General features: G+C 37.7%; 1 protein-coding gene across 6 annotated transcripts; it reads left to right on the top strand.

Moving 5' to 3' along the window:
• The first annotated feature begins 31 nt into the window (after window positions 1–31).
• Window positions 32–27,481, top strand: TASOR (transcription activation suppressor). 6 transcript variants are annotated; one of them, XM_071755843.1, is made up of 23 exons: window positions 32–582; window positions 7,544–7,689; window positions 7,955–8,047; window positions 8,624–8,696; window positions 10,074–10,165; window positions 10,507–10,665; window positions 11,245–11,372; window positions 12,047–12,078; window positions 12,733–12,838; window positions 13,276–13,379; window positions 13,491–13,594; window positions 13,841–13,913; window positions 14,039–14,113; window positions 15,707–16,423; window positions 18,170–18,618; window positions 18,944–19,088; window positions 21,528–22,471; window positions 23,177–23,299; window positions 23,897–24,056; window positions 24,703–24,811; window positions 24,991–25,169; window positions 25,255–25,413; window positions 26,042–27,481. In XM_071755843.1, the coding sequence occupies exons 1-23, from the start codon at window positions 228–230 to the stop codon at window positions 26,602–26,604; spliced, it is 5,088 nt and encodes a 1,695-aa protein (XP_071611944.1). In that variant the 5' UTR covers window positions 32–227; the 3' UTR covers window positions 26,605–27,481. The 6 variants fall into 6 exon arrangements, with proteins under 6 accessions (XP_071611944.1, XP_071611947.1, XP_071611945.1 ...); XM_071755846.1 differs by lacking the exon at window positions 26,042–27,481 and adding an exon at window positions 25,763–26,013; XM_071755844.1 differs by having other exon boundaries at window positions 57–582; window positions 21,651–22,471.
• Window positions 27,482–27,915: the final 434 nt, after the last annotated feature.

The following is a 27,915-nucleotide window of genomic DNA, read 5'->3' as shown; positions in this document are numbered from 1 at the left end:
CCCCGCCCCCTTTCTGTGTGCGCTGCCGCCATGTTAGGGATCGGGGAGGGGGCGGTGGGGCTGCCATAAAGCGAGCGGACGGAGGGGGAGCAGTAACGGCAGCGGGCGGTGCATGGCGCTGGGGAAGGGGTAGTTCGGTGGGGGAAGAAGAGAAGGTGCGGGCTATCGTGCTCGCTTCTCGGCGGTAGAAGTGAATAGCGGATGCTGTGATCCCCGGTGGTGGCGAGATGGAGCCGGAGCAGCATCAGCGGACGGAGAAGATCAGCGCGGGCCTCCTCGGGGTGGAGAGTAATAGAGCAGGAGCCGCTGAGGACAGCACACAAAATGGCGGACGCTCTGAGAGCTGTAGCACTGGGGAGGCGCTGGTGGTGGCTGCTGCTGGAGAGGACAAGGTCCCCTCAAACCTCAGCATCACCAGCAGCAGCCAGCGCAGGAGCAGCATCTCACCGGCAAATGATCAACAACAGCAGCAGCAGCCGCCCAGCGGCGTGTTGGGGGGGCCTCCCCCTCTCCCTAAGCCCACAGAAGACCTGCCTGTTAGGAGGAACTTTCAGATCCCCAGGAAGAGCAGAGAAAAGAAAGGTTGTTCCTTCCCTTTCCCTTCCTTCTTTTCCTCACTCCTTTCTTCATCTGATTCATTAGGCAGGCTCTTTATGCACCTCACACAACTGCATGCAAAATCCTGCGGGTGTGGAGGAGGCTGTGGCATGGCTCGGACTAGCAAGGCTGCTGGGGATAAGATTTTTAGTGTCAGGCTTTTACATTCTTTCCTCTCCCTATCCGTCCTCTTTTCTTTATCGTTTTTTATTTTGTCACAAGGAGGAGAAAAAAAAAAAAAAACCACAACAAAAACGAAACTCGGCTAGAATTTCAGACCGGTGCTTTTAAAAGGATGAAAAAGCTGGATGTGGTCAGGGTGGGCTTGAGTTTTGGACGTGGCTCTGCTTCTGGAGATACAGTCGCATGCAGAGAAGATGGTTCTGTGGGACATGGACATGATGATTCGCTTTTCTCTTTCCCCTCACCTCTCTGCAGGGGAGGGGTATAATCCTGTTTAGGGTAGAGAAGCACACACTAAACAGGTCTGTCCTTCACTGATGATACAAAGAAGACTGTTCTTAATCTACGGGAAGTTCCTTTGCAGGGAGGAAGTGAGCATCCCCCGCTCACGTGCCTCTGTTGGAAGCATTCTTCTCACAAGCAAACACGGGTTTGGTTTTTTTTGTTTTCGAGTTAACTCTTCTGAAAGCCTGTGGTTGTGCTTGCTTTTCCTGAGACTCCATTGGCTTCTTCTTATCTTTGGTTTTGCTGAGTGGTGTTGAAGTCATGTCTTATTCCTTCCCTGAAACTTAATACCAGTTCTTGACCTTTTTGCAGCATGGGGTCAGTCACTTAGGATGTATCACAAAAATACCTGTTTGCATAGGTTTCTAGTTTTTCAATAGGCTTCTTCAGAGAAGAGTCTAACATCTAACTTCTTGAAATGCTTTCTTCTGTAAGGAAGAGATGAAGGTAGGTTTATTTCATTATCCAGTCTTTCCCTCTTTCCATTGGCAGTAATGTGTCATTTTTCCTTTTCTTCCCATTCTTTCCCATTGCCACCTCCTGAAGGGGGGAAACAAGTCTGGCAGAGATTCATTGTAAGAAGGACTGGGTTGATTTGGAGGAAAATACAGTCTCTTCATCTGACTGAAAGATGTCTGGATAGAACATGGGATCGTTTGTGCTTCCATATGTCAGACCCAAGTGTTGTTACATTTGAGTGCCTTTAAATATATCTCAGAAATGTTCAGTACCTCAACACAGGCAGTTGAAGTTCCTCACTACCATTTGCTTCCAGTGTGAATGAAAATCTGCAAAATACCTTTTTGGGTCATTAATTCATCACATGCATATGCAGAACCCTCTGTGACAGTTGCAGAGTATGCAGGTCAAACGTCAGGCTTACGCAGCTTTTGGCGTAGAAGGGGAAGCCATTCTTAGCCCACTTAAAAACTTCACTTGCCAGTGACAGGGTCATCTGATCACTTCCTAAGGGCTTACTTTTCAGTGTACTTGTCCCTTTTTCTTTCCCTTTCAGCTTGGAGAATGGTTCTGGAACATTTTCATCATACTGGCAACATACAGTTTCCAGAATCTTTGAACCACACCTCCATTTTGTCCGTGGTGCTTGTGGTTAAGTAGCTGCTTATGGTTGCTCATCGTTGGTCTTATCCATGTAATAAGAGCATGCCATAGGCAAGGCTAGCAAAAGTGGGCTATCAGAAAATCTGGCAACATGATCTTTGAGGACAACCAAATTGGTATTGGTTTTTCAGGAATGATGCAATTAAATAAGCTGTGGAACTAAAGAGCAGTGCAGTGATTGACACTGTAGTGGCGTACGCTTACAATGTGCTTAGTTCCAGTTAAGTGTGTCTTGTTAAATTTCAAAATAATCAGAATACCATTTTCTCAAAGAGCTGTCTTGACTAGATCCTGAATTCCAGCATATAACAGTACTCATGGAAGGTTCCTCCATCCTTTTATTGGATGTCCTTGTTTTGCTCTTTAAAGTTCCATGTTTTTCCAGGACATATCATCCTAAGAGATAATCTGCTGTATTATGAAGACTTATCTGTCATGTGCAAATTATAAAATCTGTACAGGTTGACTTTGTTATTTGGGGTTGGTTTTTTTTTGGTGGTTCTTTTTTTAAGTACTGAAGTGTGTTTTGGGAACAGAACAATTTTTGATGTGAAGCACTTAAAAATTGAATCTTCAAAACAAAACTGTAAGGGGAAAATTTTAGAAAACTCAGTATTTAGCTTCTTACTTAGCTTTTCTGGAATTCATCTGACCTCTGTTTGGAGACTAATGAGGGACATACCATCAACAGAAAGAATCTTGTTAATGTGGAGGAATGCATCTGGAAGAAACATGTTTTTTAAAAAACTAAGAGTGGTTAGTTGTCACAAAAAGTCTTTTCTTTTCCTTCCTTTCCCCTCCTGCACCCTGCCCAGTGGATTTTTTTTCCTAGTGGAAGAATTTGGAAAATTGGGTAAGCAAGCTATAAAAGTGCTTGGCTGTGAGATTTTTTTTTTTTAATGTATGCCTGGATATGTTTTCCTACTTAAAACTTTAGAATCTTCCTGTTATTGGTACATACAGTTTACTACTGGTGCTCTTCTCTCTTGAGTGGCTTACCTCTTACATTTTTTGTAAGTCTTGGTCCTACAGACAGTTGTTATGGCCTCTTCTGATTTGATTGTTCAATCCTGCTCAGCTCTCCCTGAAACTTCATTGTTTAAGAGGATGAGGAAAACAAGTTTTAAAGATAAAGAGCATTTTTTACCTACAGAACTCTTGAGTGGTCCTCACACCAAAAGGCAGTTTTGAAAAACATGCTCAGGAGGCAACCAGTGACTTGCAGGTTGCTTGTTGGTAAAGGCTGAACATCTGTTTCCATAGTCTACCAAGTTAACAAATGAATGCTTTTTCTCAGGCTGAGCAGAGGAAAAAAGTCTTGCTTGGAGGTCTAGGTTGTCCCTTTTCTCCTTAATAGAAATGGGTGTTTGATTTCACCTTGTTCGCAGTCTTCCATATCTTTGGTAGAGATGCTCATCTGCTGTTTGCTGCTTGCTGTTTCTACACAGGGATTTCCTTAAGCATTTCTTGAACTTGATAACTGCTTAGGCTTTTTGGGAGCAAAAGACATTCTAAGCTGAAAAAAATGACACAAGTAACAACATTACGATTTATGGGCACCGTGGATTTTTAGTCTTAGTCTTAAAAAATGAAGACTAAAAGAAAATCATGATTCTGAGTGGAATTTTTGTAGCAAGAGCACTTGTTTTTCAAGAAAGCTAACATTTTGCCAACTTACTTCATAATAAAATAGTTGTTTACTTACCTTCGCTTGCAAGTTAGTTGGCTCAGGATTCCTTAAAGAGAACGTATCTGTCTTCCTGTTCTTCACATCCTAACTTAAAGGAAAAGCAAGTCAACACAAACCCCATAAATGTTCAAAATTAGTAGTCTCAGGTTGAAGTATTAGACAGCTGTTAAAAGAGAAACTGAAAGCCACTAAGGAATTACATGAATCTGAACATCCAGTCTAATATCTGGCCCTAGACTAGTTAGTACAGTCTAGTTCCAATACACGGGGTAGAAACTAAAAAAAAACAGTATTTACTTACTAATTTTTACTTCTGCAGAACAAGCCAGCAAAAACTAAAGTAATTGACTTGTATGTGTTACAGGGATGCTGGAAGTTCTTATGTGTCAAGGTTTAATTTACACAAGTTCAAACCAACACTGGGTTTGTACAGTGAGCCTGAAAAATATATGTGCCCACACTTCAGTTCTTTGATGTGGTGCAAGACTGGAAATAAGCTTAATTTTACCCTTTGCATCTGAGCATAGGATTTGGTGACTGCTATAGAAGGTCTGGTTTAGTACTATCCAGATTTTTTTCTTGCTTCTCAATGACCTGTTAAGTGAGGTACAGAACTAAACCTTTTGGAAAAGAGCTGCCCTTTGGCACCAGTGCCTAGATGTCAGTCTGTAAAGTATTGCCTTGCCAATTACCACCAGCTGGTAATTCAGGTTTTAGTAAGAATCTGAAGCCTGCAGTGCCACAAGTTCTGAAGAAACTGCAAAAGTGGATTTGAACCTGTCATGAGGCATGTGATTGGTGTGTTTGAAAAGTTGTACAAAAAAAAACCCAAACCCTATGGCATTTATGCCATCCACTCCTAAATTTTTTCACTTGTATCTGGTAATTGATCTGAAATTAAAAGCTAAGTGACTTAATTTTTTTCACTTCATGATTACAATGCCATCCTGCAGTCAGTTTATCAGATTTTCCTTGCTATGTCTGCCATTTGGCAACTCAGAATACAGTTAGCAGGCTTTCCCCTTGTTCAAGGGTCAATCTTCTGCCACTGGTATATGTGAAAAAGTGTCATGCAGACAGCATAAAATCTGGTATCCATAAGTACTCCTCAGAATGTAAGTTGTGTGTCAGCTCTGTAATACAACAAATTTCATTCTTGTCCCTTTTTTTTTCCACAGTCAACATCTGATCGTGAATCTAAGTCATAAATAAACAGCATAAATCAGTTTATTCATGAGGTAGATTGAGGCAAGATGATAGGTGTAGTTGCTGTTCTTGTTCACTTTGTATTGAGTGGGCAGGACTCATCAAAGGAATAAGATTTCCTTTACCGTGAAGTTTTTGGCTTATTAAGCATTTTCCTACTGAAAGTTGGGTGTAAGGTCTTAATGTTGGACTGATGCAATCAATTAGGTGAAATCAGTCTTGATTTCATGTCCTTAATGTTCTCTAGTAGAAAAATGGGAATCCAAAGTGGCTTCTGTGCCCAAGTACTTAAATTATATCAGTAATATATATTTGATCTATCTTTACTGCAAAGGTAGCAACAGCCTTCATTTAAGGCAGAGCTCCTCCATAAATCTGTTGAAAGCTAATTGTCTGGTAGTTTATGTAGATTCTTAGCTGAAGAACAGGGGGACTTGCTGTTCTTGGGCAGCTCTGTCTCAGCTTGCTTGTGACAGCTTTCACAAAGCAGAAAATGTTTAAACACAGATGGGAACATGGTTGACAATACTTGAATGATAACAGGATCTTAATGATGCAGTAACACGCTTCTTCCTAGATTTGCATCTGGGAAGTAGGCAAGATACTGTGACTATTCCTAGCTTCTCCTATGGAGTTTTCTACTTGCCTTTTTTCAGAAAAAAATATGCTGGGTCTGAACATGCATTTCTAGGGAGAAGGAAGGAAAAGAGGTGGGGAACAGCAATTAAGGAAGCAGGAAATTTGGACAAGTAGCTGGCATTGGTAACCTTGCTTAGTCCTTTAAGGCAGGAGTAGGCAATATATATGAAAGCCATGCACTAGTAAGGTTTTAATACCTACTTGTCAGAAAGATTAAGAGGTTTTTGGGGATGGGTGGGACAGGAGCTGCTGTTCCCAGTGAGTATATATCTATAGTAGGCTTGTTTTATATTTTATTCATGAACATTTGTCTTCATACAGTTGCATTGGATCTTGGTGATACTGAGATGAGAGTTCACTTCCAATTATCTTTCCTCCCCTATTCCTTTCAGCCTTTCAAGAATGAAGATACTGTTACTAAAAAGGATGTTACATAAGAATGGTTTCTTAATCACTTTTATTACTTCTACTCTTAAAAAAATCACTTACTGTTGCTGGTGTTGGAATGGCTTTACTTCAGTTTGCAGATGTGGTATTGCATCATAAAGTTTGTAACTGCAGCTTGTATTAGATAACACAAACCAAAGATAAATCTTGTCATTTAGAACATTTGTTTCACTTGAGGGCTAATGCTGTAAATATTTCCTGCAAATGAGGGCAAGATTACTGTTGCTGCAAATGAGGACAAAATTACAAGATCTACTGTGGCATTAGTTAATGGAGTTGGAGATAAACTCTGAAGATGTAATTAAATTTGCTGTTTGAATAATGGTAGATTGTCTTTTATATGAGGCTAGTGCTGCTGTAGTGCATTCCTAACTATTCTAACTTCCAGTGATTTTAGTCCATGGTGGTTTGGGGGCTTATTTTGATAGAGGAAAACAGTCTTTCCTACAAAAAGCAAAAGCAGTCTCAGAAATTTGGGAATAGTTTCTGTTTGAAGTCTGCAAATACTACAAAAATACTGTACTTTTTATTAGTATTTTGGAAGTTGCTCCAGGGAGGAGAATGCTTCCCATGCTTGAACTAATTCATTTACCCCAGGAGTACTTTCCAAGACCGAGGCCTCAAAATCTGCACTTAGGTTCTTTTCTGGCCCACTTTGGGGTTGCTCCTCTGATCAGGTTGTCCCCAGTGGGCATAGAGCAGCTTGGGGAGAACAGCACTTCAGTGTGCGAAGTCGGGCAAAGGTTGTCCAGGAGGTGAACTTGTACAAGAACAGATGAGGAGCTTTCCTTTCAAATCCATTATCATAAGGAATAAGACAAAGCAGGAACAGAGGCAGTGTGGTTTTTAATAATAGGAGCTTATTAGGCTCCTGAAGACTGTATTTAATTTATTCATCTTTAACCGAATTACCATAAGGAAACAAACAGGAAACCCCATAGCAGTTCTGAAGAGAGACTAAGCCATGAAACTTTTGTTGAGGTTTTTATTAAAACAATTTGTTCCTGATTCTTAATTAAAAGAACTACTTAATTTAATTTAAGTTCTAGAGGTTTAATTATAGTGTGTTCAATACATATCAGGCATTTTTCAAAGAGTAAATTCAGAGCTGATGTACCTCCCTTACTAACTTAAGAGAACTAGCTTGTCAAAAGTAATATTAAAAAAACCCAAAGAAACCTGATTTTTTAAAAAGATGCTGTAATGCTAGGCAACATTAATTTAAATTTTGTAGCTTAAATTCCATGTTTTTTGAGTATTTTAGGTGTTTTGTATTCTAAATTGACTAATGAGCCATTTGTATTTTTGCATAAACTGTATTTGAACAGTTGAATGTGTATTGTGACTTACTGCTTTATTTCTTCTCTTTTATAGCACTCTTTCAGCCAGTAGCTGTGGGCTCTAGAGAATTTGAGGATGTTGTGAAGATTCTGCATTCCTCTTACTTGGAGCCCAGTTCAGTGTCCAATTTTAATTACAAGAGAGCCAGCTTAGTTCATAGTGAACTGTTGGAAAAGGAAGTAAGTATATTGATGGCTTCTTGCTATTAATAAAGAAGAAGTCAAATGAAATGTAATGTTTTTTTTTCTGAGACTAGGAGCAGTATGGTATTCCCTGTAGGTATAATGCTTGTGAAATATAATTTTAGCGTAGTCTCATTCCAGTTAACTTGTGATTACTTTTTACACTTGGGTTTACTAACATAGATGGGGACTTCAGATCTTGACACTTTAGTGTGGCAGCACTGCTCTGTCTGGGTCTATTACAAACTTTCTGTACTAACAGTTCACAGAAAAACGCAGAGAGCTGAAATCTGACGGTCGCCTAGAAAAAGAGCTTTCTGAAACCTATGCATTTCTGATGGCTGATCGACCTCAGGTAAGAAAACAAAACTGCATACAAAATACTTCTTTTTTAATTAAGAGGTTTTGGGTTTTTAAACTAAATGTTTTTATGAACACACTTATTTATCCTTAAGATTCAGCCTTGGGTAGTGTAGGAGGATGGGAAAGAGTTATGAAACTATGTCACCTTTGAAATCTTTTAGTCTCTCTTTAAGGTGCTCCATTTACATGTGTCTATATTCTTTGTTTTAGGTTCCTTTTTAGAACTAAAAGGATAGATTTTCTGGGTGCTGTGTGGAATTTTAGTGTTGCTTGGGGTATTTTTTTTGTTTGTTTTTAATTGAAGATGTTTTGGGTTTTTTTTTAAGATTTGGATGAGTCTGGGTAACTGCTTCATTCTGAGCATTCAACTTACATAGTTTAACAGTTCATATAGCAGCTCAGTCAAGTCTTACCTCTGGGTGGTTTTGTTTCTAACATTTTTTGAGGGGTTGTTTTTGTTATTTTGTTTTTAAGCTTAATCAAAATTAACTAATTGTTGTTTCTGACTGTTTGTTCTGTTCATATTCTGGCTTTCCTGATAGAGTTGGTTAAAAAAATGTCTTTTCAGATCCAAAGCATATGTGAAAAGGGACTGCACGTGGGCCACTCCAAAATAACAATTCTCGGCAGCCCTTCTATGGGTAAATATCCTTTGATTATATGTGCTGGTATTATTCACTGTTGAGTTGGCAGATAATGTGATGCAGTTGTGTAAATTTCAGTCTTTTTTCTGTCACTGCAGGAATATCACAGCCAGGTAATTTTAGCAAAACAGATTGACATCAGAACCTTATTTCATAACTATTCTTTTGGCTAGTTCATTTAAATTCTTTTCCCAAAGGAAAGACCTGATTCTCATTTTGGCTCAAGTCAAACCAATGTATTATGTCTTCCCAGTAGAATTCAGAGGCCGAGGAACTAATGCAGTCTATGCCCATGTGCCTAGCTGTGTTTGTACATGCATACATGTTGTACTTCATGGAAGTGGTGGCTCAGCTTAGTACTGATTTAGAGAAAACTAAAGTTCTTGAATCTACAAAGCCAAGAAGATAAATTGGAGGCTTGGAAGAGTCATGAGATGTTAAGAGAACTGAAAGTGAAAGATGCTAAGTTCCTTTTTCAAAGCCTTTCAGATAGAAAATTAAGAAATAATTCTGTCATTCTCTGCAAAAGTAACAATGCAGAGGTGATGATAGGAATGTTGAAAGCCAAATACATGCAAGGGAGGGGAGAGCAAAGGTATGAGTGTTTTGTTTATTCACTTACTCTTACAGCGGGTAAAGGTTGTGGAGCAACTTGTCTAAGCAGTTACATAGACACTTGGAATGAGAGGAACCTCAGCAAACCAGTTGCTTTTATGAGCATCCAAGTTCAATTACAGTTATTTGATCTGAGGTAGTCAGCAAGACCAACAAATGACAGTATGTTTTTGAGGCCTTACTAGATATGAAATAAAGGCTGAAGTGTTGAAAAGCAAGAAGCTATTTTACCTTTCCATTTGAGTGTCAGCTCACAATTCCAAAATAGTCTGTGTTTGTCAACAAGTGTAGGTTGAAAGATGACTGAAGATGCCAGTTATTTTCTGGTGTTATTTCTCAATTGTACCTTCATTGCTTATCTCCACATTGTGCAGTAGGGTGTTGTACAGAAGAACCTCAGCTGCTTAAGAAAAAAACCCAAACACCTGAAAGCATTATCTGTACAGTCCTTGGAAAGGGTTTGTCCTCTTGGTCACAAGTGTTTTCAGTAATGTGGGTGTGCTTATTTCAAAGTGAACTTGTGTTCATATTGTGCTGTGGGTTCTCATACTACAGTTGGTGCAAATAAATATTCTGCTGTCTCAAAGTTGCAAATTGTGGACACAGCCATGTGCATTTCTCTGATAATATTGCAAAAAGATTGTTGTGTCTTTATTGTTCAAAATACATTGAACTTTAACCCCATGCAATATTTCTTAAACTTCTAAAAACATTTTAACATTTAGCATCATGTGAAGTTCTTCTTTATACTCCTCTCAGGTGTATATATCTCCAAGTATGCTGATTTGTTGCAGCCTAATCCTCTAGAAGCTGGAGCAACTGGAGATGTGATTGTGTTTAAAGTAATAAAGGTAAATTTGTATTACTTATTCTCACAGGATTATATTGCTTACTGATAAAATAAAGGTGGCTTTAACCCAGTTTACTGAACATCCATTTACACAATTGTGTTCTTATAGAGAAACTAGAACTTTGCCAGGTTTAAAAACTGATGTTTACCCTGAGCTGAAAAAAAGCATGGTAAATTTTTATAAGAGGCAAATATATCCGTTTTACTTTGAAAATAATGTACTTTTATAAATAGCTTTTTTAGTAGCCTGCTTTTATTTCCCCTTCAAGTATTTGATACTTGAAGCATTTTGTGAGTTTTCAGAAAAAAGTTTATCCTTATAATTCTTCTGCTTTATTACAGGGAAAAATGAAAAGCATATATGACCACATTGGTATGAAATCAATGGATTCAGCAGTGAAGAATGTGTTAGACCCAACACCAAAGCATGAGTGCCATGTTTCAAAGAATGCATATAAAGTAACCTCCTTGCTGGCTTATCGAGCCTATGAGCTTACTCAGGTAAACTCACAGAGGTGTGAACTTCTAAGTTCTTATATAAGAAGAACTTCAGAAATGATGGAGAGAACTCACTGCAGGTACAACAAATACTGAGTGTCCTGTGAAGCTGCAGGCTGATATATGTTTAGCAGTGGCCCAGATAATTTAAAAAAATGTTGCAAAATTACTTCCTCATTTTTTATTAGCTCCTGAAGTAGTGTCCATCCTGTCAGTATTTGATAAAGGAGTGAAGGTGAAAAAATTACCTAATTGATTGTATCATACAGTACTTACAAGAATGTAATTTTAAACCTTCCTTATGTAAAGTATGAACTTTTTAAGAATTAAACTGCTGGTAAAAGGAGCCTAAGAGTGATTTATTATAATAACATTGTTTTATATACCGGTTAATGTTGTGCATAATCAGTTTCAAACAAACTCTTACTGTTTATTTAAATAATGAAACATGAGGCATATTCTGTAAGTTATTCCTGTGAAACAGGGCACCTCTTTAAGAGAAAAAGGTCGTGTATTTGCAAAATGGAGTTTTCCAGACTTCTGGTTGTTAATACAAAACATTGTATTCACTTCTTTTTCTAGTACTATTTTTATGAATATGGCTTTGATGAGATAAGGCGACGACCAAGACATGTTTGTCCTTATGCTGTGGTTTCATTTACTTACAAAGATGAAATGGCACATGTACCAAAATTCTTCCCTCCATCAAGGTAAGCTAGGACTTGTTTCAGAAAGACTTCTTCCAGCATTAAGAGTCTGTAGCTCTTGGCAGTAGCTTTGAATGGGTGTAGATGAACCGTGCTGAAATGAATGGACATGTCACAGGGACTTAGTATAATAAATACTTCTAATTCGAAGCAAAAGGTGACAAAAGAGATTTTATGGAGCATGGGCTCCTGTAGGAAGCAGTTCTGCTGCTCTTTTCACTGACTCATCTTCTGCCAAGAGGAAATCCATGTATAAAGTGGTTTCTTTGCTTAATGGAGGAAATTCACAGATGCAAAAATACTGACAGCATTGTCTTGCTTGGTGTTCTGTATAATATTCTGTAAAATGGTGTTCTCTATACTGTCACTGAAGTCTTCACTGGTGTTGTGATTGCTTGGGAAGAGATTATTTCAATGGGTCATTCATTAGGGATACAGTATGATGCCTATGCTGATAGGAATAAATCCAGAGGTGGGGACTTGTACTGTGTAGTTCTACAAATAGTTGTCAAGACATTTAAAATAGCACAAGATGCTGCAGCAGTGATAACTTGAGGTTAGAGTGAATTGTTAGTAATGCTCTTCTGTTGGACTAGTAAAGTATCCTTCATGTAAAATTTACTGGCCAGAACTTTTCCATCTCAACCTCATCATTCTGTCTTTTCTTTTTTTGTTAGAGTAAACAGCTACAACACAGACAGAAGTACAGGTAAGATGACTTGAAATTTATTTCCTTTTATGATAGAGACATCGAAGGTTTTTTGAGTTTGTTTCTCTATGTAGTTTTATTTGGTTTTAATTTGAATTATTAGTTATGCAACTGCATAACTGAGTTTTGTCATGCTTACTGCAAGTATCATCACTGGATGGTCAAACAGGCACCTTAATGTGTATCTTCTTTTAGCAGAACAAGCCAGAACTGAGAAGAAAATAATTTTTGCCCTTCATTTTCTACTTGTAGTGTAGTAAGAGCTTACCTCCTGTTCATGAATCTGCTGTTCATTGGCGTTTCAAATATCCTCTACTGTTTTTCTTTTGGATCTCATTCAAGCAAAATATTAATATATATAAAAGTGATTGACCTTTAAGGTAGGGGAACGAGGATAACACTTTATAGATGCTGGCATAAAGGGCATGCTTGTATAGGCAAGTACAGATAACATACCAACCTTCTTTACCCTGCTGGGAGCAAGTCAAAAGAAGATAGACTGTTTATTAGCTTCCTATTTAGCATACTGTTGTCTGGGTTGGTATTAATATGAAATGTTCCCTAAACTGCTTTTGAAGATTCAGCAGCCTCTTCATTGCTGTTTCCTTTCAGTCCTGCCTAGCAAGTGGTTTCACTTAGTCTTTTTCAATTTAGATCAATCCAGCTGTACATTGTGGAGGGGACAGCTTTGGAATAAAGGCAAACTTCTGTGCCATGTTTCCTTGAAATCAGCAGCACGCCCTTTCCTTCCATGCAAGCTGTGAGTATTGCCATTTAAAGAGTTAAGTTTTAAATACTTCTGTGTTAAAATTCTTTCTAGTAGAGACTGGTGATTTTTGGATATATTGAGATGAGAACCTAAAACACACTTTGACTAGATGCTTTAAAGGTGTCAGACTAGACTCTTGAGTCTTGAGTGGCCAGAGCTTCTTTTAGTTCATGTTCACAACTTTGTCAGCATGGCTTTTTTGTTTGTGGTTTTTTTTTTTTCCTTCGATGTGACACACACTCCTCCACAGCAGTGAACACCACTAGCTCATGAAGTAGGCCAAGGAACTGATTCTTAAGGTATTTAAGGCAGGTATTTGATAGTTCTCATTTGGTCAATGAGGGTAGGACTACTGTACTGTAGGAGAGGGGGGGAATAGAGTTCTTTATTTCTTTTTCTCTGTCCCTGCTCCCACCCTTTTTCTCCAGTCCTGAGAAACTTGAGATTGAAAAAGTTGTGAGCATTGACCAACTGAAGAAAAAGTTTGCACCAGCGTTGTTCTATAAAGAAACTTACGTAGGAGCAAAAGAAGGTAAATATTTTTAGCTTAATATTTATAAATTCAGATTCTGAAAAAGTTTTCTGAATTACAGTTTTGTTTCTGGTTTTCTTACCTTCTGTTTTTGCCCTTGTATCTTGTCAGTGTTGAAGAACGGCATGTACTGTAGCCTTTATGAAGTTGTGGAGAAGACCCGTTCTGGTAGTCACTTGGAGGGTTTACTTCAAAAATTAGAGAAAGAAAAACTTGTAAGTACAACAGTTTCAATTATTCCTGTTTTGAAAAATAATTTTACTAACTAGTTATTGAGTTGTACTACAAGATCTGTGATCACACTGGAATTCCTTAGCTTACATGTTTTTAATTATGCTTACATTCCTTAGCTTACATGTTTTACTTCTGTACCCATGATGGAGTTTAGCTTACAGACATTAGGATACCCAGTGTGAGCAAATATTATTGTTTGAAATTACATACTTCTTTCTTGAAAATAGGTTCTTGTGAAACCACTTCTGGACAGAGGATTTCTTTTTCTTCTTTCTCCCTCGCAAATGATGTCCCCTTATGGTATGCATATTCTGTTTGTTTTGTTTTGTTTTGAGTTGGTTTTGGTGGGGATTTTTGTTTGTTAAAGGGGTTGGGGTCATAGTGGTCTTCTCTTTCTCAAACAATATTACTTTCTTGTTTTCTAGACCACCAAGCTGGAAGGCCACGTCTGCTTAATGCATTGTTTCTGTTTCCAGAATCTAGAGGTGTAATGAGCTCAGGTAAGCTTGTTCACTCTTAAGTGTTCTGTTCATGCCTATTTAAATGTAGCTTTTATGCTGTTGAAAACCTTATAGTGTTACAGCATGTCAATGTAAAATAGGACTAACAGTTTGCATTGGTTATGCTAATAGTGTTCAAAAAGGTATTTACTCACAAAAGTAATTGCCTACCTATTTTAGATTAATCTGTTCATGGTTTAAAAAGTAGAATTTTGTTCCAGTTTCTTGATTCTATATACTAGTAGAACTGAGCATCAGTATTCCAGGAGATCTATGTATTAGCAGTAGCATTTCACTTCAGAGGTTTTAAGGGCTTTCTGTAACCATCAAAACATTAAGGGCAAAACATCTGAAAGTCTTCTAACATACCTGTAATATTTTTTTTTTTGTTTGCACTGGGATATGCACCAAAAACTTGGTAAATGAGAGAAGACTAATATACCCAGGTATTAAAAGATGACTGAAAGGACTTGGCTTTAGTAGAACTTTTAATGCTTTGGGATGAACTTTTAAGTGTATGAGACTTTTAAGTGTATTGCTGAAATATGCAATCAGTACTAGCAGCAGAATGCAACTCCTGTGATTTAAAAGTGATACTGTCAAAACATAGCCCTTTCTAGGCATTTCACTTTTACATTTCACTTCACTTCTTGGCACCTTCCTAGATTTTTATCTTGGTATTTCTTATTTTAATAAACCAGTTAGGATTTTCTTATTTAAGTAACAACTGTGAAAATTCAGTTTTAGGTTGGGTAAGAGATGACATTGAAAGTGTATGCATGTCAATTGTTAAAAATACTCTGGTCTTGTTTCCGTGACATTTCAACAACTTGTGAGCTCTAATTTCTATCAAACACAAGGTTAGTTACTGATCTGAGTCTTCAGAGGTGCTTGAATGGTTGATTGGAGGAAAGTTTCAGTCTATAATTGGGGGGTAGGGGAAGAATGTGAATAAACTAATAAAAGAAGGATATAACTTAGGGCTTCCTTGAGCTCCTGTTTCAAGGATGAAAGGCTCTAACAGCTTTCTAGGACAGGTGGATCCTGCTCTTGGTGCACATTCCTGCTTCATCTCTACAGTTTAGTGGATTGTATTGCTTTGCAAAGAATGAACAAAACTGGGTTTCTTCTGAGTTACTAAGCTGAATAATTTTCTGAGGGTCCAGAGAGTTTAGAAGTAGGTCAATGAATGTGTTGGGTTTGCACTGAAAGGAGTAATGCTTCCCCTGTGTCTTGCAGGGAGCTGTTAGGCTGCTTCTTAGTAAACCTTAGTGAGCCTTTGGAGTGGCTGCCTTCTAGAAGGGTCAGGAGAGTGATTTAAGTTGGAAATACTTTGTGTACCTAGAATACAGATTACCACAACATTATGAGAATGAGCCCTTCATCATGACTATCAGTAAGTTGACTCTTAAGTGGGCTTTAAAGTTACTAAACAAAAAAATTCCTTTCCTAGCTTTAAGGTTGTTTTTCCTTAACCATTCCAAACTGTGTGTCACCAAATATGTATAATACAGAATATTGCTAAGTAGTCGTCATTTATTTACAGCTTTATGGTTTGATTTTAATTGTGAATTCCCTTTTCTCCTATGGCAGCACAAAAAAGTGTTCTATTTGGAACACAGAAAAATTCAACTACCATGGTGTTGCACGAAAATCGGGAAATCATTCCAGAATTCACAAAGTTTATTCAGTCTCTACATTTTGCTTTAATCCAGTCTCGTAAAGACACTACTGCAGATTTCAATGTTATTGTGGAAAAGTATATAAATGAGTATTTGAAAAGATGCTGTAGTGGCTCTGGAAAATATAGAGAATTTGTTTTATATCGGTATGAATCACGGTTGGATGACAAAAAATTTCTTTACCCTGCTCCAAAAAATAAATCTCATATTGACAGCTCCTTGCAAAACTATATTTTTGGTTGTGAGGCATATCAACTACCTGTTTCTAGAGCTAAGGAACTGATGGAGGGAAAACGGAAACTTCAACAGTTCAGTCCCATCTCAGATTATGAAGCCCCAGAAGAAGACTCTGATTTTACCAATGCAAAAAGTGGAAAAAGAATAAATGCAAAATGTGAAGGCACTGCTGGCAAGCGAAAACTGCATCATTCTGGAGATTATGATACAGATAGACTCAAAGAGCTTATTAACTTAATCCAATGTAGGAAAAAAAATGTAGTTGGAGAGTCTGATTTTGAAGACCCTAGAAATAAAAGTGGTCTGAAAAGGAAGCTGGAAAAACAGTCTGAAAATTTGCGGAAATACTTAAAAACGAGTGAATCTTTGGACAATATCTGTCACTATGAAGGTAAGAAAGGTTTTCTGGTTTACGTTTCCTCTGTAAACATTGCAATGTAAAGTATATTTAACATTTAAGCTTTATAGATTGGATATCTTTGCATACTGAGGGTATTCTAGTGCATGGTGGTTCATTTAAACAGTGGCCTGAGACCAGTCAGTAGAGATGAAGTTCATTTTTTTGTAGGTTGCCTCTTTCTAGGAGACAAGATACAGGATTTGTCATGGCAGCTGCTTTTGTTCTGCCTCTAGAGAAAACAGGAAAACTTCCCAATAGGCTGCTTTGCTGTGGAGCTGTTGTCCAAAGACATGATATTACAGAGTACTAAGCAGACTTAATATCCTATATCTTCTGCAGAGTTTGACTTCATGCACTGCTGTAGTTCTCTGTCTCCAATACCCTATATAATACCTAATAAATTTAGATTGAAGGGGAAAATTAAACTTAATAGCATGAGCAAAGTTAAGTCTTGCAGTAGCCAGTAATGTGTATGGTGGGACAAAGGAAACTAATAGTATTAAGACTGAATTGTTCTGTACATGAAATTATCTACATCCAAACCTTATATAACTATCAGAGATAGTACCTTATACTTCAGATCTGCCAAAAAAAAAACCCTTTGATTTCCAAACCTCTGACCTTTTTCTGAAGGCAGTGATATAGTGCTCCTTCAGGAGAGGGAAACTGGGGAAAGGGTAGCACAAAGAAGAGAGGGAATTTACATTGAGCATCACTCATTCTCATGTGTACATGAAACACATTGGGAGATGAAGTGGCTGATTTTAGGCATAAGTTTAGATTTTGAGAGGGACAAAAATTACTGACATGTATAGATAGAGATGGAGGGTTGACTACATGCAAGATCTGGAGATTCCTGCTCTCTGTGAACCTTTAGGGTCCTTTTACATTGATTATTAATGTAAAATAATGTAAAAATGCATTTCTGCCTGGCTGTAATCTGAACAATATTTGTTAAAACTAAACTTTGGTTTAATTCTTTCAAGGATACTAAAACAGCAACATCTATCTATGGTGTGAATTCCATGTTTTTATCTAAGTCTAAAAGTAATCTGTTTTCAAAAAAAATCTTGTCTAAAGTATTGTGAGCTTAAGTATATAAACATGTCTAGACTTTTATTAGTCAAACAGCACTTAATTCCATGTTTCTATATCTGATAAAGATGTTCATCAGATACTGAAAGTAATTCCTTGGCCCATCTCTTCCCAAGAAGAAAAAATCCCTATGGTATTTATTTATTTATCTAAGGGAATGAGTAGAAGAATAATAACCCTGTTTCAAAATTAGTTCTAGTGTAAATAGGCATGGTAAAGTTTTAGAATTACACTTAGCCTAAGATAACTTATGAGTTAAGCATTAACATACTCATCAGTTTCTGTAACAACAGATAGGATGGAGAGAAGTAGGTATTTTGCTCAAAATAACCTTTTTGTCTCAACAAGGGATAGAGAGACAGGGTTTCCATCAGATACATAAATCACAGTATGTGTCTTCTATTAAGGCATAAAATAGTGTGAAAAAACATGTTTATCAGGGATAGATGATAAGCTGTACAAACTTGCATCTCCCTGTTTACAATTGTTTGTTAAGAAAATAAACTATGTGTATTGTATGAATTGATGCTAAATAGTGAGAGTGTGGGTATGTGGAAAGTGTTTGTGTGTGTGTGTATTATTTTGATTTTATTTTAAAACTTAGTAATAGATTATTTTTCCCTTCCCTCCCCCTACACTAAGGAGTCAGAACCTCGGATTCGTCACACTCTGTTTTCTCAGTTAATACTGGTCTTGGTGGACCCAATACTGACTTCAGGCAGCAAGATGTATCTGACCCTGCTGTTACTGACACACACGGCCTCCTCAAACTGCTCTTTGAAACACTGGCTAGTGCAGGACACTTGGACTCATCGTTGGCACGATCTGTACATCAAGCTTTAGGATTAAGCACTGATGAGGTTGAAGAGAATATGAGACAAGAATATGAATATGAATACGAATCCATTCCAGCTCAGGACAGAGATGATAATGAGTTTCACAATACTGCTCAGACTGAAAGTGGGAACTTCAAGGACCCGCAGAGCCCGGTGATCCTGGAAACAGATGCAGGATGCTTGCCCTATCCTGTTGGTGTTGATCTGCGGCTTTCAGCTAACGAAGCAGGACTTGACCACACACTCCATTTAAAAGTAAGTGAAACTGCCATGTAGGTAGATGCTGCCAATGCATGTACTCTTTTCATAAATGAGACTGGAAAAAACATTTTGGGTTTTTAATACGCACTAACTTTTGAAAAGCTTTTGTTTGGTAGGAGCATATATGGAAATGTCATTAACTCTAAGATGTGTGTTCCTCTTTTCTTCATGTCTACTCCCTTTTGTAAGACCCTTTTGTAAGGGACCTTTTCTAGTGACAGTACCTCGCTGCGTTCTCACTGGCAGTTGTTCAGAATGTAAATGCTTAATGGCTACCACAACAAAAAGCTTGAAGTTGAGAATTTTTATTGGTATTTAGGAAGCAAGCACTGGAAGTGTGAGTAGTTTTGAAGACTACAGTCCCTGTCCCAGTACTCCTGTAGAGCATGCTCATCGCAGGCAACATTCCACCTCAAATAATACTGGAGAAGTTGGACTGCATTGGAAACTTATTCCAATTACAGGTAAGATGGGTTTAAGTCCTGTGTTGCTACAAATGATGAATGGGAACATGCTCTTGAAGTTTGTATCTTTCATAGATCCCATTCTTGAGTCACATGTTGGTACACAAGCATATAACTTGTGTACCAACTGCACAATAACTTGTGCAGTTGTTTCTGGGATTTAAATACAGAGCCTGCTGCATGAAAACAGATACTGGTGAAGAATATTGCTTTGGGTACACACTGACATAATGTAAAAGTGGGCTTGCTTGAGCAGTTATCTGGTGAGGTGCATAACTGTTTTGAAGTCAGTGTTTGGACTTGCTAGGTTTTGCTGAAAGATTGGACAGGTGGATAATTGCAACTAGTAATCCAGAAAAGTAGTAAAAAATGTGTTCACCTTCTAGAAAGCAGTGTACTTATTGAATCAATCTCTTCCACTGGAAGTGCTTCAGAGTCTTTCTATTTACCTACACATTTAAATCTTAAAGAAGCAGCTTCTTGTTCTACTCCTTTATGAGTCAACAGTGTCAAGTCTCAAGAGAAGCATAAAGGCATAGATTTGCAGGATGTGGAATAGCTGTAGGAATGGCCATCAAGAGCTCTAAATTCAAAGCTACAAATCAGTTTGTCTTATGGCTAAAGCCAGATGGAATTTGTTAACTGCATTCTCTCAGTGAAAATCTACTGATTTCTGGTTGTGTTCCAGCAATGCTGGAATCTGTCTCTTGGACACTTGTGATACCTATCCAGTTGTGTAAGTTCAGCAGCTCTTTTTGGATGTTCAGCATCTCTTCTGGATGTTTTCTGCACTTCCTTTAAGGGAAGAACATGTAAAATCTGTTCTGGTATTCTCAGGGAGTATGGAGACTGTAGCTATTTGGATAGGACATTGTTTAGTGCCTGGAGGAAATGGCCACTGCATGTAGGTGAGGACATAGTTGCTGAGGTAACCAGCTAAGTAAATGAAGCATCTGAAAACTGCAATGCATCATAGATGGGGGGTGTGCAAGTTCATGCAAGAGTTTGTCAGCTGGCTGATACATTGCACAGCCACCCATGTCTTACTAGAAAAAAATTGGTTTTACTTTTGATACCAAGGGATACTTGGGAACGTGTTTTTTAACAAGCCCATCTTAATTCAGTTTTGGTTTGAAATGGAGACTCTTGGCTTTAGACATTAAGTGCAACAATAATTCTTGTTTATTCCTCCTTAAAAGTGATGACTTTTGTTTACATTTATCTTGGCTATGAAGATATAGAGTGTTCTAGGCTGTCTTTGACAGGGCGTGTTTGAGTTTCCAATTTCAAAATTTATCCAGAAATACTCTTTCTGGAGTCACAGTATCAGGATCTCTCAAGTGAAGAATATCCTTGCAGTTTAAGAGCCAAATTCTTCACTGTTTCAGGAGCTCTTAAACAGGTGTTCTTTTTATGATTGTTTCCAGGCAGTTCTCTGTTTGGTTTTTTTTTGACATATCCAGTTCCAAGATATTACCACCAAAAGAGCATGTTTGAAATCATAAATCATATTTTAACAGTTGGAGGTGTTTTAGGTTTTTAAATGGGGTTTTGCTCCATGGTAGTGCATTTGCTTTTTATGGAGACTCGCGACCCAAAGGTGTAGGTCTGTGAAAGATGTCACCCTCAGAGAATTCTATTTAAATAAGGGTAACTTTAGTTTAAATCATCCTTTTTTAAAAAAAATCCTGGTTTTCACATTAGAAAATACTCTGCATTTCATATCCAGCAGTATGTTTCCCTTACCATTCTGATTTAATGTTTTCAATAAAAACTTTGGCAAAAAGAAAGGCTTTCAGCTTTTTCTTAACCAAAGTTTTTCGTACTCAGAAACTTTAAATAATAGCTTGAAAGAATTACCTGATCAGTTCTTAATCAAACATATCTTATGGAATAGCTGTGTACTAAAGTACCTGTATGTAGGTGTATGCATCTGAAATAACTGCTTATATATACCATGAATTGAAACAAATGTTTAAATTTGGATTAAAACCAAACAAAACCATAGTTTTGTATGTGGATGGTGAAGAAACTGATTGGTGTGGGAATTATCTGAGGTTTGGAGTAGGAGAGGCTTTCAGCACTCCTTGCAGCATAGGGGTAAAGCATGCCATAAGACCTACGTCTTACCTTTTTAAGCCAAATAAAACTTTTGAGTCTGAGGATTATAACCTAGTGTAGGTATTTGAATAATTTGTCACCCTGCTTGATTTCTAATATGAGGGGGGGGGTTACTATATAACTTTACTATATTGTTCTACCATCTTAGGAGCTGTTCAGTTCTCTGTGCCTCAGCAGACAGCAACACTTGAGTCTAAGTTGATTTGTGGGGGAGGCACAAGCTAATGCTGTTGAAAAACTGTGTTTTGTAGGCTTTAGTGTATCAGTTGTGTATGGCTTGTAAACATGAGATGATGATGATGAACTCTTCCTGTATAGGTCTGAAATCACCAGAAGAACCACTGGTGTATTTACCACCAAAGGATGCCCTTCCTAATGACCCCCGGGTAATAAGTAGACAGAGAAGTTCTGATGATCAGTTTCCATACTCTCCATTTTCAGACACCCAAAAGGGGACAGCAGAAGATGGACTTTATACAAGACAAGTGGAGAAACTTGAAGATGAGTGTGGGCTAGCAGATCACCCTTTTGCAACTAAGCATTCCATTAGTGCCATAATAGAGACTACACTATTAGAAGAATATAATCTCTTTGCAAGAAAGATTCAGGAAATTTTGCAGCAAAAGAATATTACTTATGTTAGTGGTATGTCCACACCAGTGTTTTCTGCCCGAGAGAGGATAATGAGACTTTCTGAGTACATATGTTTACAGGCATCAGAGTTTTCTGTCCAAGAATATATAGAAACACTGAGTGAAAAGTTGAATAGTGTTATTGTGTCCTCCTCATGCATTAAGAATACTCCAGCAATTTATGGTAGTCCTGAGTCAGCAGAAGTGGTTGGTAACACTGCACTGAATCCTGCACCTGACACATTACCTGTTTGCAGAGATGCTGACACAGCTTTGTTATTAGAGCCATTGTGTAATAACGTGGTGGAAGATCCAGATCCTAATGAGCAACAACTGTCAAGTTCATCCTTAGTGAAGGAGGAATCAGATCGTGGGAATGCTAAAACAGAGAACACGTTGACATCTGATCAGACCTCCTACACTGGTGATCTGATGGAACCACCTGAAAAGACACAGAAATCCCTGGAGAACTTAAACATTTCAACCCAACCAGCCCTTTCTGATTTTATAAGCCAGTTAAAACCTGAAGTGTTTAACAGTTTGGTCAAAATTATTAAAGATGTACAGAAAAACACTGTGAAATTTTATATCCATGAAGAGGAGGAGAGCATTCTTGGCAAAGAAATCAAGGTACGTATGTTTCATTTCGTCCTTTCATTGGTGTTAGAATAGAGTGCCTTTCAAATCAAAATGTATAAAGCTGGACTTGCAAACATAAAGTAGTCTAAAATTTGCTTCAAAAAATATTTGTGAAAGGAGGCTGTCCTGTCCCATTCTTTGTTGGAGGTTCTGAGGTAGTCTAGCTTACTAACTTATATATGTCTTTTACTTAGTTGGGAAGCAGGACAGGCTGTTGTTTGGTTCCTTCTGAAGGTAATGTCAGGGGTGGCCTTATGGGGAAGTAACAAAGGCAAACATAGAAGCATTACTGTTCGAGGAAGAATGTATAAAAAGCCAGGTTCAGGTTTTCTTTTTCCCTTCCACTTAGTAGTACAGGTAATTTTATGAGATTACTGTTCTTCTGTATTTACATTTGTAAGATGCAAGTTGACAGGGAAATCAGAACAACTTCTGGCTTAGCCTGAAAACTCCCTTCAGTTCTGATGGAATGACAGTTGGCCATTTATGTGTGAGTCTGTAAGAACAAGTGAGTTGCTGGAACAGCCTGGGTCTGTGCTGAGAGCCTCCCAATTCGTGGGTTGGGAGGACAAGGAGACTTCCCTTGGAGATTCGTTGGAGTGGTAAACTAAGTTGATGTGGTAATGGTGTGGGGATTGTTTTGGCCAAACTACCTACTCATACTTTCCTCACCATCTTCTCTTTCTGTGGTGTCAGGAATATCTTACAAAGTTAGGTAATACAGAGTGCCATCCAGAACAGTTCCTTCTAAGAAGAGCTGCTTTAGATAAACTTCTGATAATTATTCAAAATGAAGACATCGCCAACCGCATCCACAAGGTATTTCACCTAAGTCGCTGTGTGCTATAGAAAGTTACAGTTAAAACACAGTGAGAAAAGCTCATTTGGAGTAATGTTACTTTCTCACAGCAACATAGCATCTAAACCATGTCCTGTGTTTAGCTGCTGTTTGAAGAAACAGAATTGTTGTGGTAAATACCTAATTTTGTTGCATCATACACCCATAACTTCTCTCCCCTCCAGATAGATGCTCATGCATGTTTATTCTTAGTGATTTGCAAAGTTGGATAGAGGCTTCAGTAGTTCTGCGACTCATCCTGTGATGCTCTCATGGCAGGTGAAGGCAGCTGCCAGATGACCTTTGTTGTTCCCAACAGCTGTGGTTTATGAACCTGCTGGACAGAAACTGACATTATTTTAAGTGTTCAAGTTCCATTGTCTTAGTCCTGTAATGTTTTTGGGAGAGCCTCTCCTCAGGCAAGATAGAAGAAGTAATACTAGAAGAAGTAGAAGTAATTCTTCCAAAATGTGTTTTTAAGTATGACATTTGGTATTAATAAGGAGAAAAGTTCTGTAGTTGCTTTTTTGTTGTATGATCTTTGGTATACCTCTCTGATTTTTAATACTTTTAAACAGATACCTGGCTTAGTGACTTTGAAGAGGCTTTCTTGTGTCAGCTTTGCGGGCGTTGATAGTTTGGATGATGTGAAAAATCACACTTACAATGAGCTGTTTGTGTCGGGTGGTTTTGTTGTGTCAGATGAATCTGTCCTTAATCCAGAAACCATCACTGCAGGTAAGTGTTGTGCTTTTCTGAAGCTTTAAAATAGACCAAAAAAAGCCTGGGATTTTAGCATGTGAGAGATGCCATACTCATTGCCACGAAGAACTGAATCTTGTAATTTTTGTGAGGTTTTTTCAATGAACTTGTTAGTTCAGCCTCTTACTTACCTCAATAGCCTTTTTGGAGAACATGTTTCTGGAGAACATGTGGACCTGGAGAGCTTACCTTGTCTTTCTCAGTTTGTTGGATTGTGTAGTTATGTATATGGATATGACTCAATATGTGATCCACAAATATGCTAGAAAAAAAAATCCTGAAAAAGTCTATTCTTTCACTTCTTTATTTGTAATTTAACAGTTAACTAAGTTACCAGGTTTTTTAATTGATATTTTAGTTAAGCAGATGATATATGACTGAATTCAGCTTTTACGTAAGCAGATACCACTGGTAAGCATCTGACTGACAAAAGCTCACTTTTTGGAATGTTGGTGTTGACTAATCTGTTAGGAAGAAAACTTAAAGTACTTATTAATGTTGATAGTTGTGTCATTGCTTCAAAGAAAATGGAATTTTCATTCATTACGTATTCATACATTGAAACAGTTTTATCAGTTTGCATCCCACAAAATTTATCCTCTCTTCATTATCTCCAAAACAGATAAACTAAAACAGTTCTTAAAGTTTCTGGAAGATCTCAATACCCCGGATGGAAAATGGCAGTGGAAGGTGCACTGCAAAATACTGAAAAAACTTAAAGAGCTGGGAAGGTAAGTAGTGTTTTCCACTTAGCAGTTGTTAAAATGTTTCAGATTTATTATTTATTATTTATTTATTATAGTTTCCAAAACTCAGTTAAGTAGAACTTAAAATTGTTTGTCTTTTGACATATTTAGATTGACCCTAAATCAAGTAACATTCTAATAGTGCATTTTTTTTACAATTATAGAATAAATCCTAATGCCCTGGGCCTGCTGACCCTTCTGAACAGCTATCAAAAGAAGCACTTGGCTGAGATTCTGTCTTACCATGATTGTGATTCTCAGACTCGAAATGCTCCAGAATTAGATTGTCTCATCAGGCTCCAGGCTCAGAACATCCAGCAGAGACACGTTGTCTTCGTAACAGGTAAAATAGAATTTATGAATACTTCTCTCCCACTTTTGGTAACAGGTGGTCACTGTTACTACAAAATCTCCTTTTATGTATTTAGAAAAGAATCTGAAAACACTTGCAAATTACATTGATAATGGAATAGTTGTTGCTACTGTTGATGACTTCATGCAAAATTTTAAGAGTCTCGTTGGGTATCACAACTCAGTTACAGAAGAAGACAGCCTCCCTCCCTCTGATGAGCACAAAGGACAATCAGGTAATGTTAAGCACACTTCAGCTAATTTCTTTAGCTAATTAGATGTGTGGGGTGGAGGTCCTTGTGATTGTGTCTTTCCTCTTGCAAATGAACGCTACAAGAAAACCCAACTCTCAGGCTACTCTTTTTCTATTTTAAATGATGGGGAAAAGCAGCTGGGATGGAGCACCAAGGGATGCAGATACAGAACTGTAGGCTAAGGTGGTGTTGGTCAGACAGGGGCCAGAGCAGTGTAACTGTTTCCAGGAGAAAGACTTAATGATAGCTTTTAGAAACAAAAGGACTGACATGTCAGCAAATGTACTCCTTTAATTGTTTGATCAAATACTCACCTACTGTGTAACTTTAGATGCTGTTTTGACATTAAACCCTTTGGAGCTGGGAGCTGGGATTTCCCAGCACTAAACATGAACACAATGCGCAGAAGCTTTTAGCATCGGAGTAACTGGACACTCACACAGAGGGTTAAGTGTGTGTGTTGAGTGTGAACAAGAGTGGCAGAAGACCAAGACTTAAATGATATTGGACTTACAGACCTGAAGCATAACATTCTGTGAGTAGTGTATAGATTTTCTAATAAAAGTTTGTATTTCAATAGAATAGGACTTTCTCTCTTTTTTTAATGTAGTTCTTGTAGAAAACGATGAGAAGGATGAGGAGGACATGTCTCTGGATTCAGGGGATGAAACAGCACAAATAGAAATCTGCAATGATGCCTCTAGGTATGATAGTCATTTGGAAGCTTTGCAGACAGAGGCCAAGGGCTCACGTGGAGTAGATGCACAAGAAAGCTGCTTATCAGTTAAAGAGTTATCTCCTGAAGCACAAATTGGCTTGATGGAAAAGACTTCTAAAACTGACTTAGAAGAGATACAACCAGTTACTTCAGTTTCTACAACATGCTCTGCTGAAGGAGAAAAACACAATTCAGTTCAACAAGCACCTTTCAATAACTTCCAAGTTTATAGTAGACAATTAAACATGTCCCATCAGTTCAGTCACTTTAATGTACTCACTCATCAGACTTTTCTGGGAACAACATACTCAGTTTCTTCTGCAAGTCAAAACCAAGAAGGGGGCAATTATTTTGTATCTGCTTACAGTCAGAGCACAGATACAGAAAAGTCATCATCACCTGGTGGTTGGGATATAAATTGTGATTCTTCCAGGCCATATTCAAAACATAAATAAACTTTTAAGTCTCTTTTTATAAGTTGCTGTGGACTTTTGTTTCTAAAATGGTGGATTAACAGTTTCTATTTTATTCTGGAACAAAATGTTCCTTGTTCTTTATCTCAAATGTTTTCTTGTCTTATTTAAATCCTGATGGCCTGTACCTGTTGAAGCATCTGAAAATTTAAATAAATATATATATTTTTTAACATTTACTGTACTTGAATTATCTTGCTCGTTGGCACTTTTAAGTTTCTACATTTGTATTTGACCTGTACCTGGGCTTCAGTTCGAAGTCTGTTTTTATGTAAAACTGAATGTTTGCCTCCAATCTGTGAAATTACAAGGGTTGGTGTTTTTTTTTTTAACTGTTGAAGAGTATCCAAATCATTTTACTTGACATAAATATCAAAATGTATGTATTTATTTGACATTTGACACAACTTTTGTACAAATGTTTTTACATGGCTCTAAGACAGTGTAGTTATTTTCATGACTATATACTGGATTTTGGCTAAATACCTCAATTAGAGTAACCGATGGTGCAGTTCCATTAAAAAAATAAAATAAACTCAATGCACAAGGGACTTACTTCCTAAAACACTGCATTGTCTGTGGTTTTTATATTGTTTTCAGAGTAAAACAGATGGACCCAGAATTTATTTCATCAATAGCAATTATCTTTGAGTCTAATTTTGATACTTCATGCTTACTATAGCATCAAACGATGTTAAAACTTCTATCTTGCTATTTTAATTACTGTTAATGAAAGAAGGATAAACCTGCTTTTAATAACTGTGGTAGTACAGTCTGCATTAGGTAAACATAAATTCTCTGATGATTACTGTTTTGTGTTTTGTTTGTTTTTATTAAAGAGCATTTGCTTAAGGTATAAGGATGGAGTTCAATCTGTGATTTCACACCTGCTGTTACAAACTTCCTCTTTCCCCACTGCTTTTCTCTAAATTGGCTCATTCTGTACCTGATCTTCTGATCAGCTCCTGGAAAGCAGCACCTGGTGGCCAACACCTGTGGATTCTCCAGGCTGCCCTGGTTATTACATTGCTGGCCATGCACACACCAATACTTTTGACTCATGTTTACTGCTCTTCAGGCTGTTCTAAGTCATGTTTGGTTTTCATGATGTTTGCAGTTTTATTTTAGTGTTTTTATGTAGGATGTGTGCTTTAGTATGAGATGACAGCATTTGAAACTGTATGACTAAACTCAGAAAATCTGCTGGTACAATATTAATGGTTAAAAAAAGGTATCTGTATAAAAACAAACGAAACCGTAGATTTCTGCCTAAGGTTTAATGTCTTTCCTCCT

This window comes from Heliangelus exortis, chromosome 12, assembly GCF_036169615.1.
Source record: "Heliangelus exortis chromosome 12, bHelExo1.hap1, whole genome shotgun sequence".
Classification (NCBI taxonomy): Eukaryota; Metazoa; Chordata; class Aves; order Apodiformes; family Trochilidae; genus Heliangelus; species Heliangelus exortis.
The sequence above is the reverse complement of the archived record's forward strand: the minus strand, read 5'-3'. Positions and strand labels throughout refer to the sequence as shown.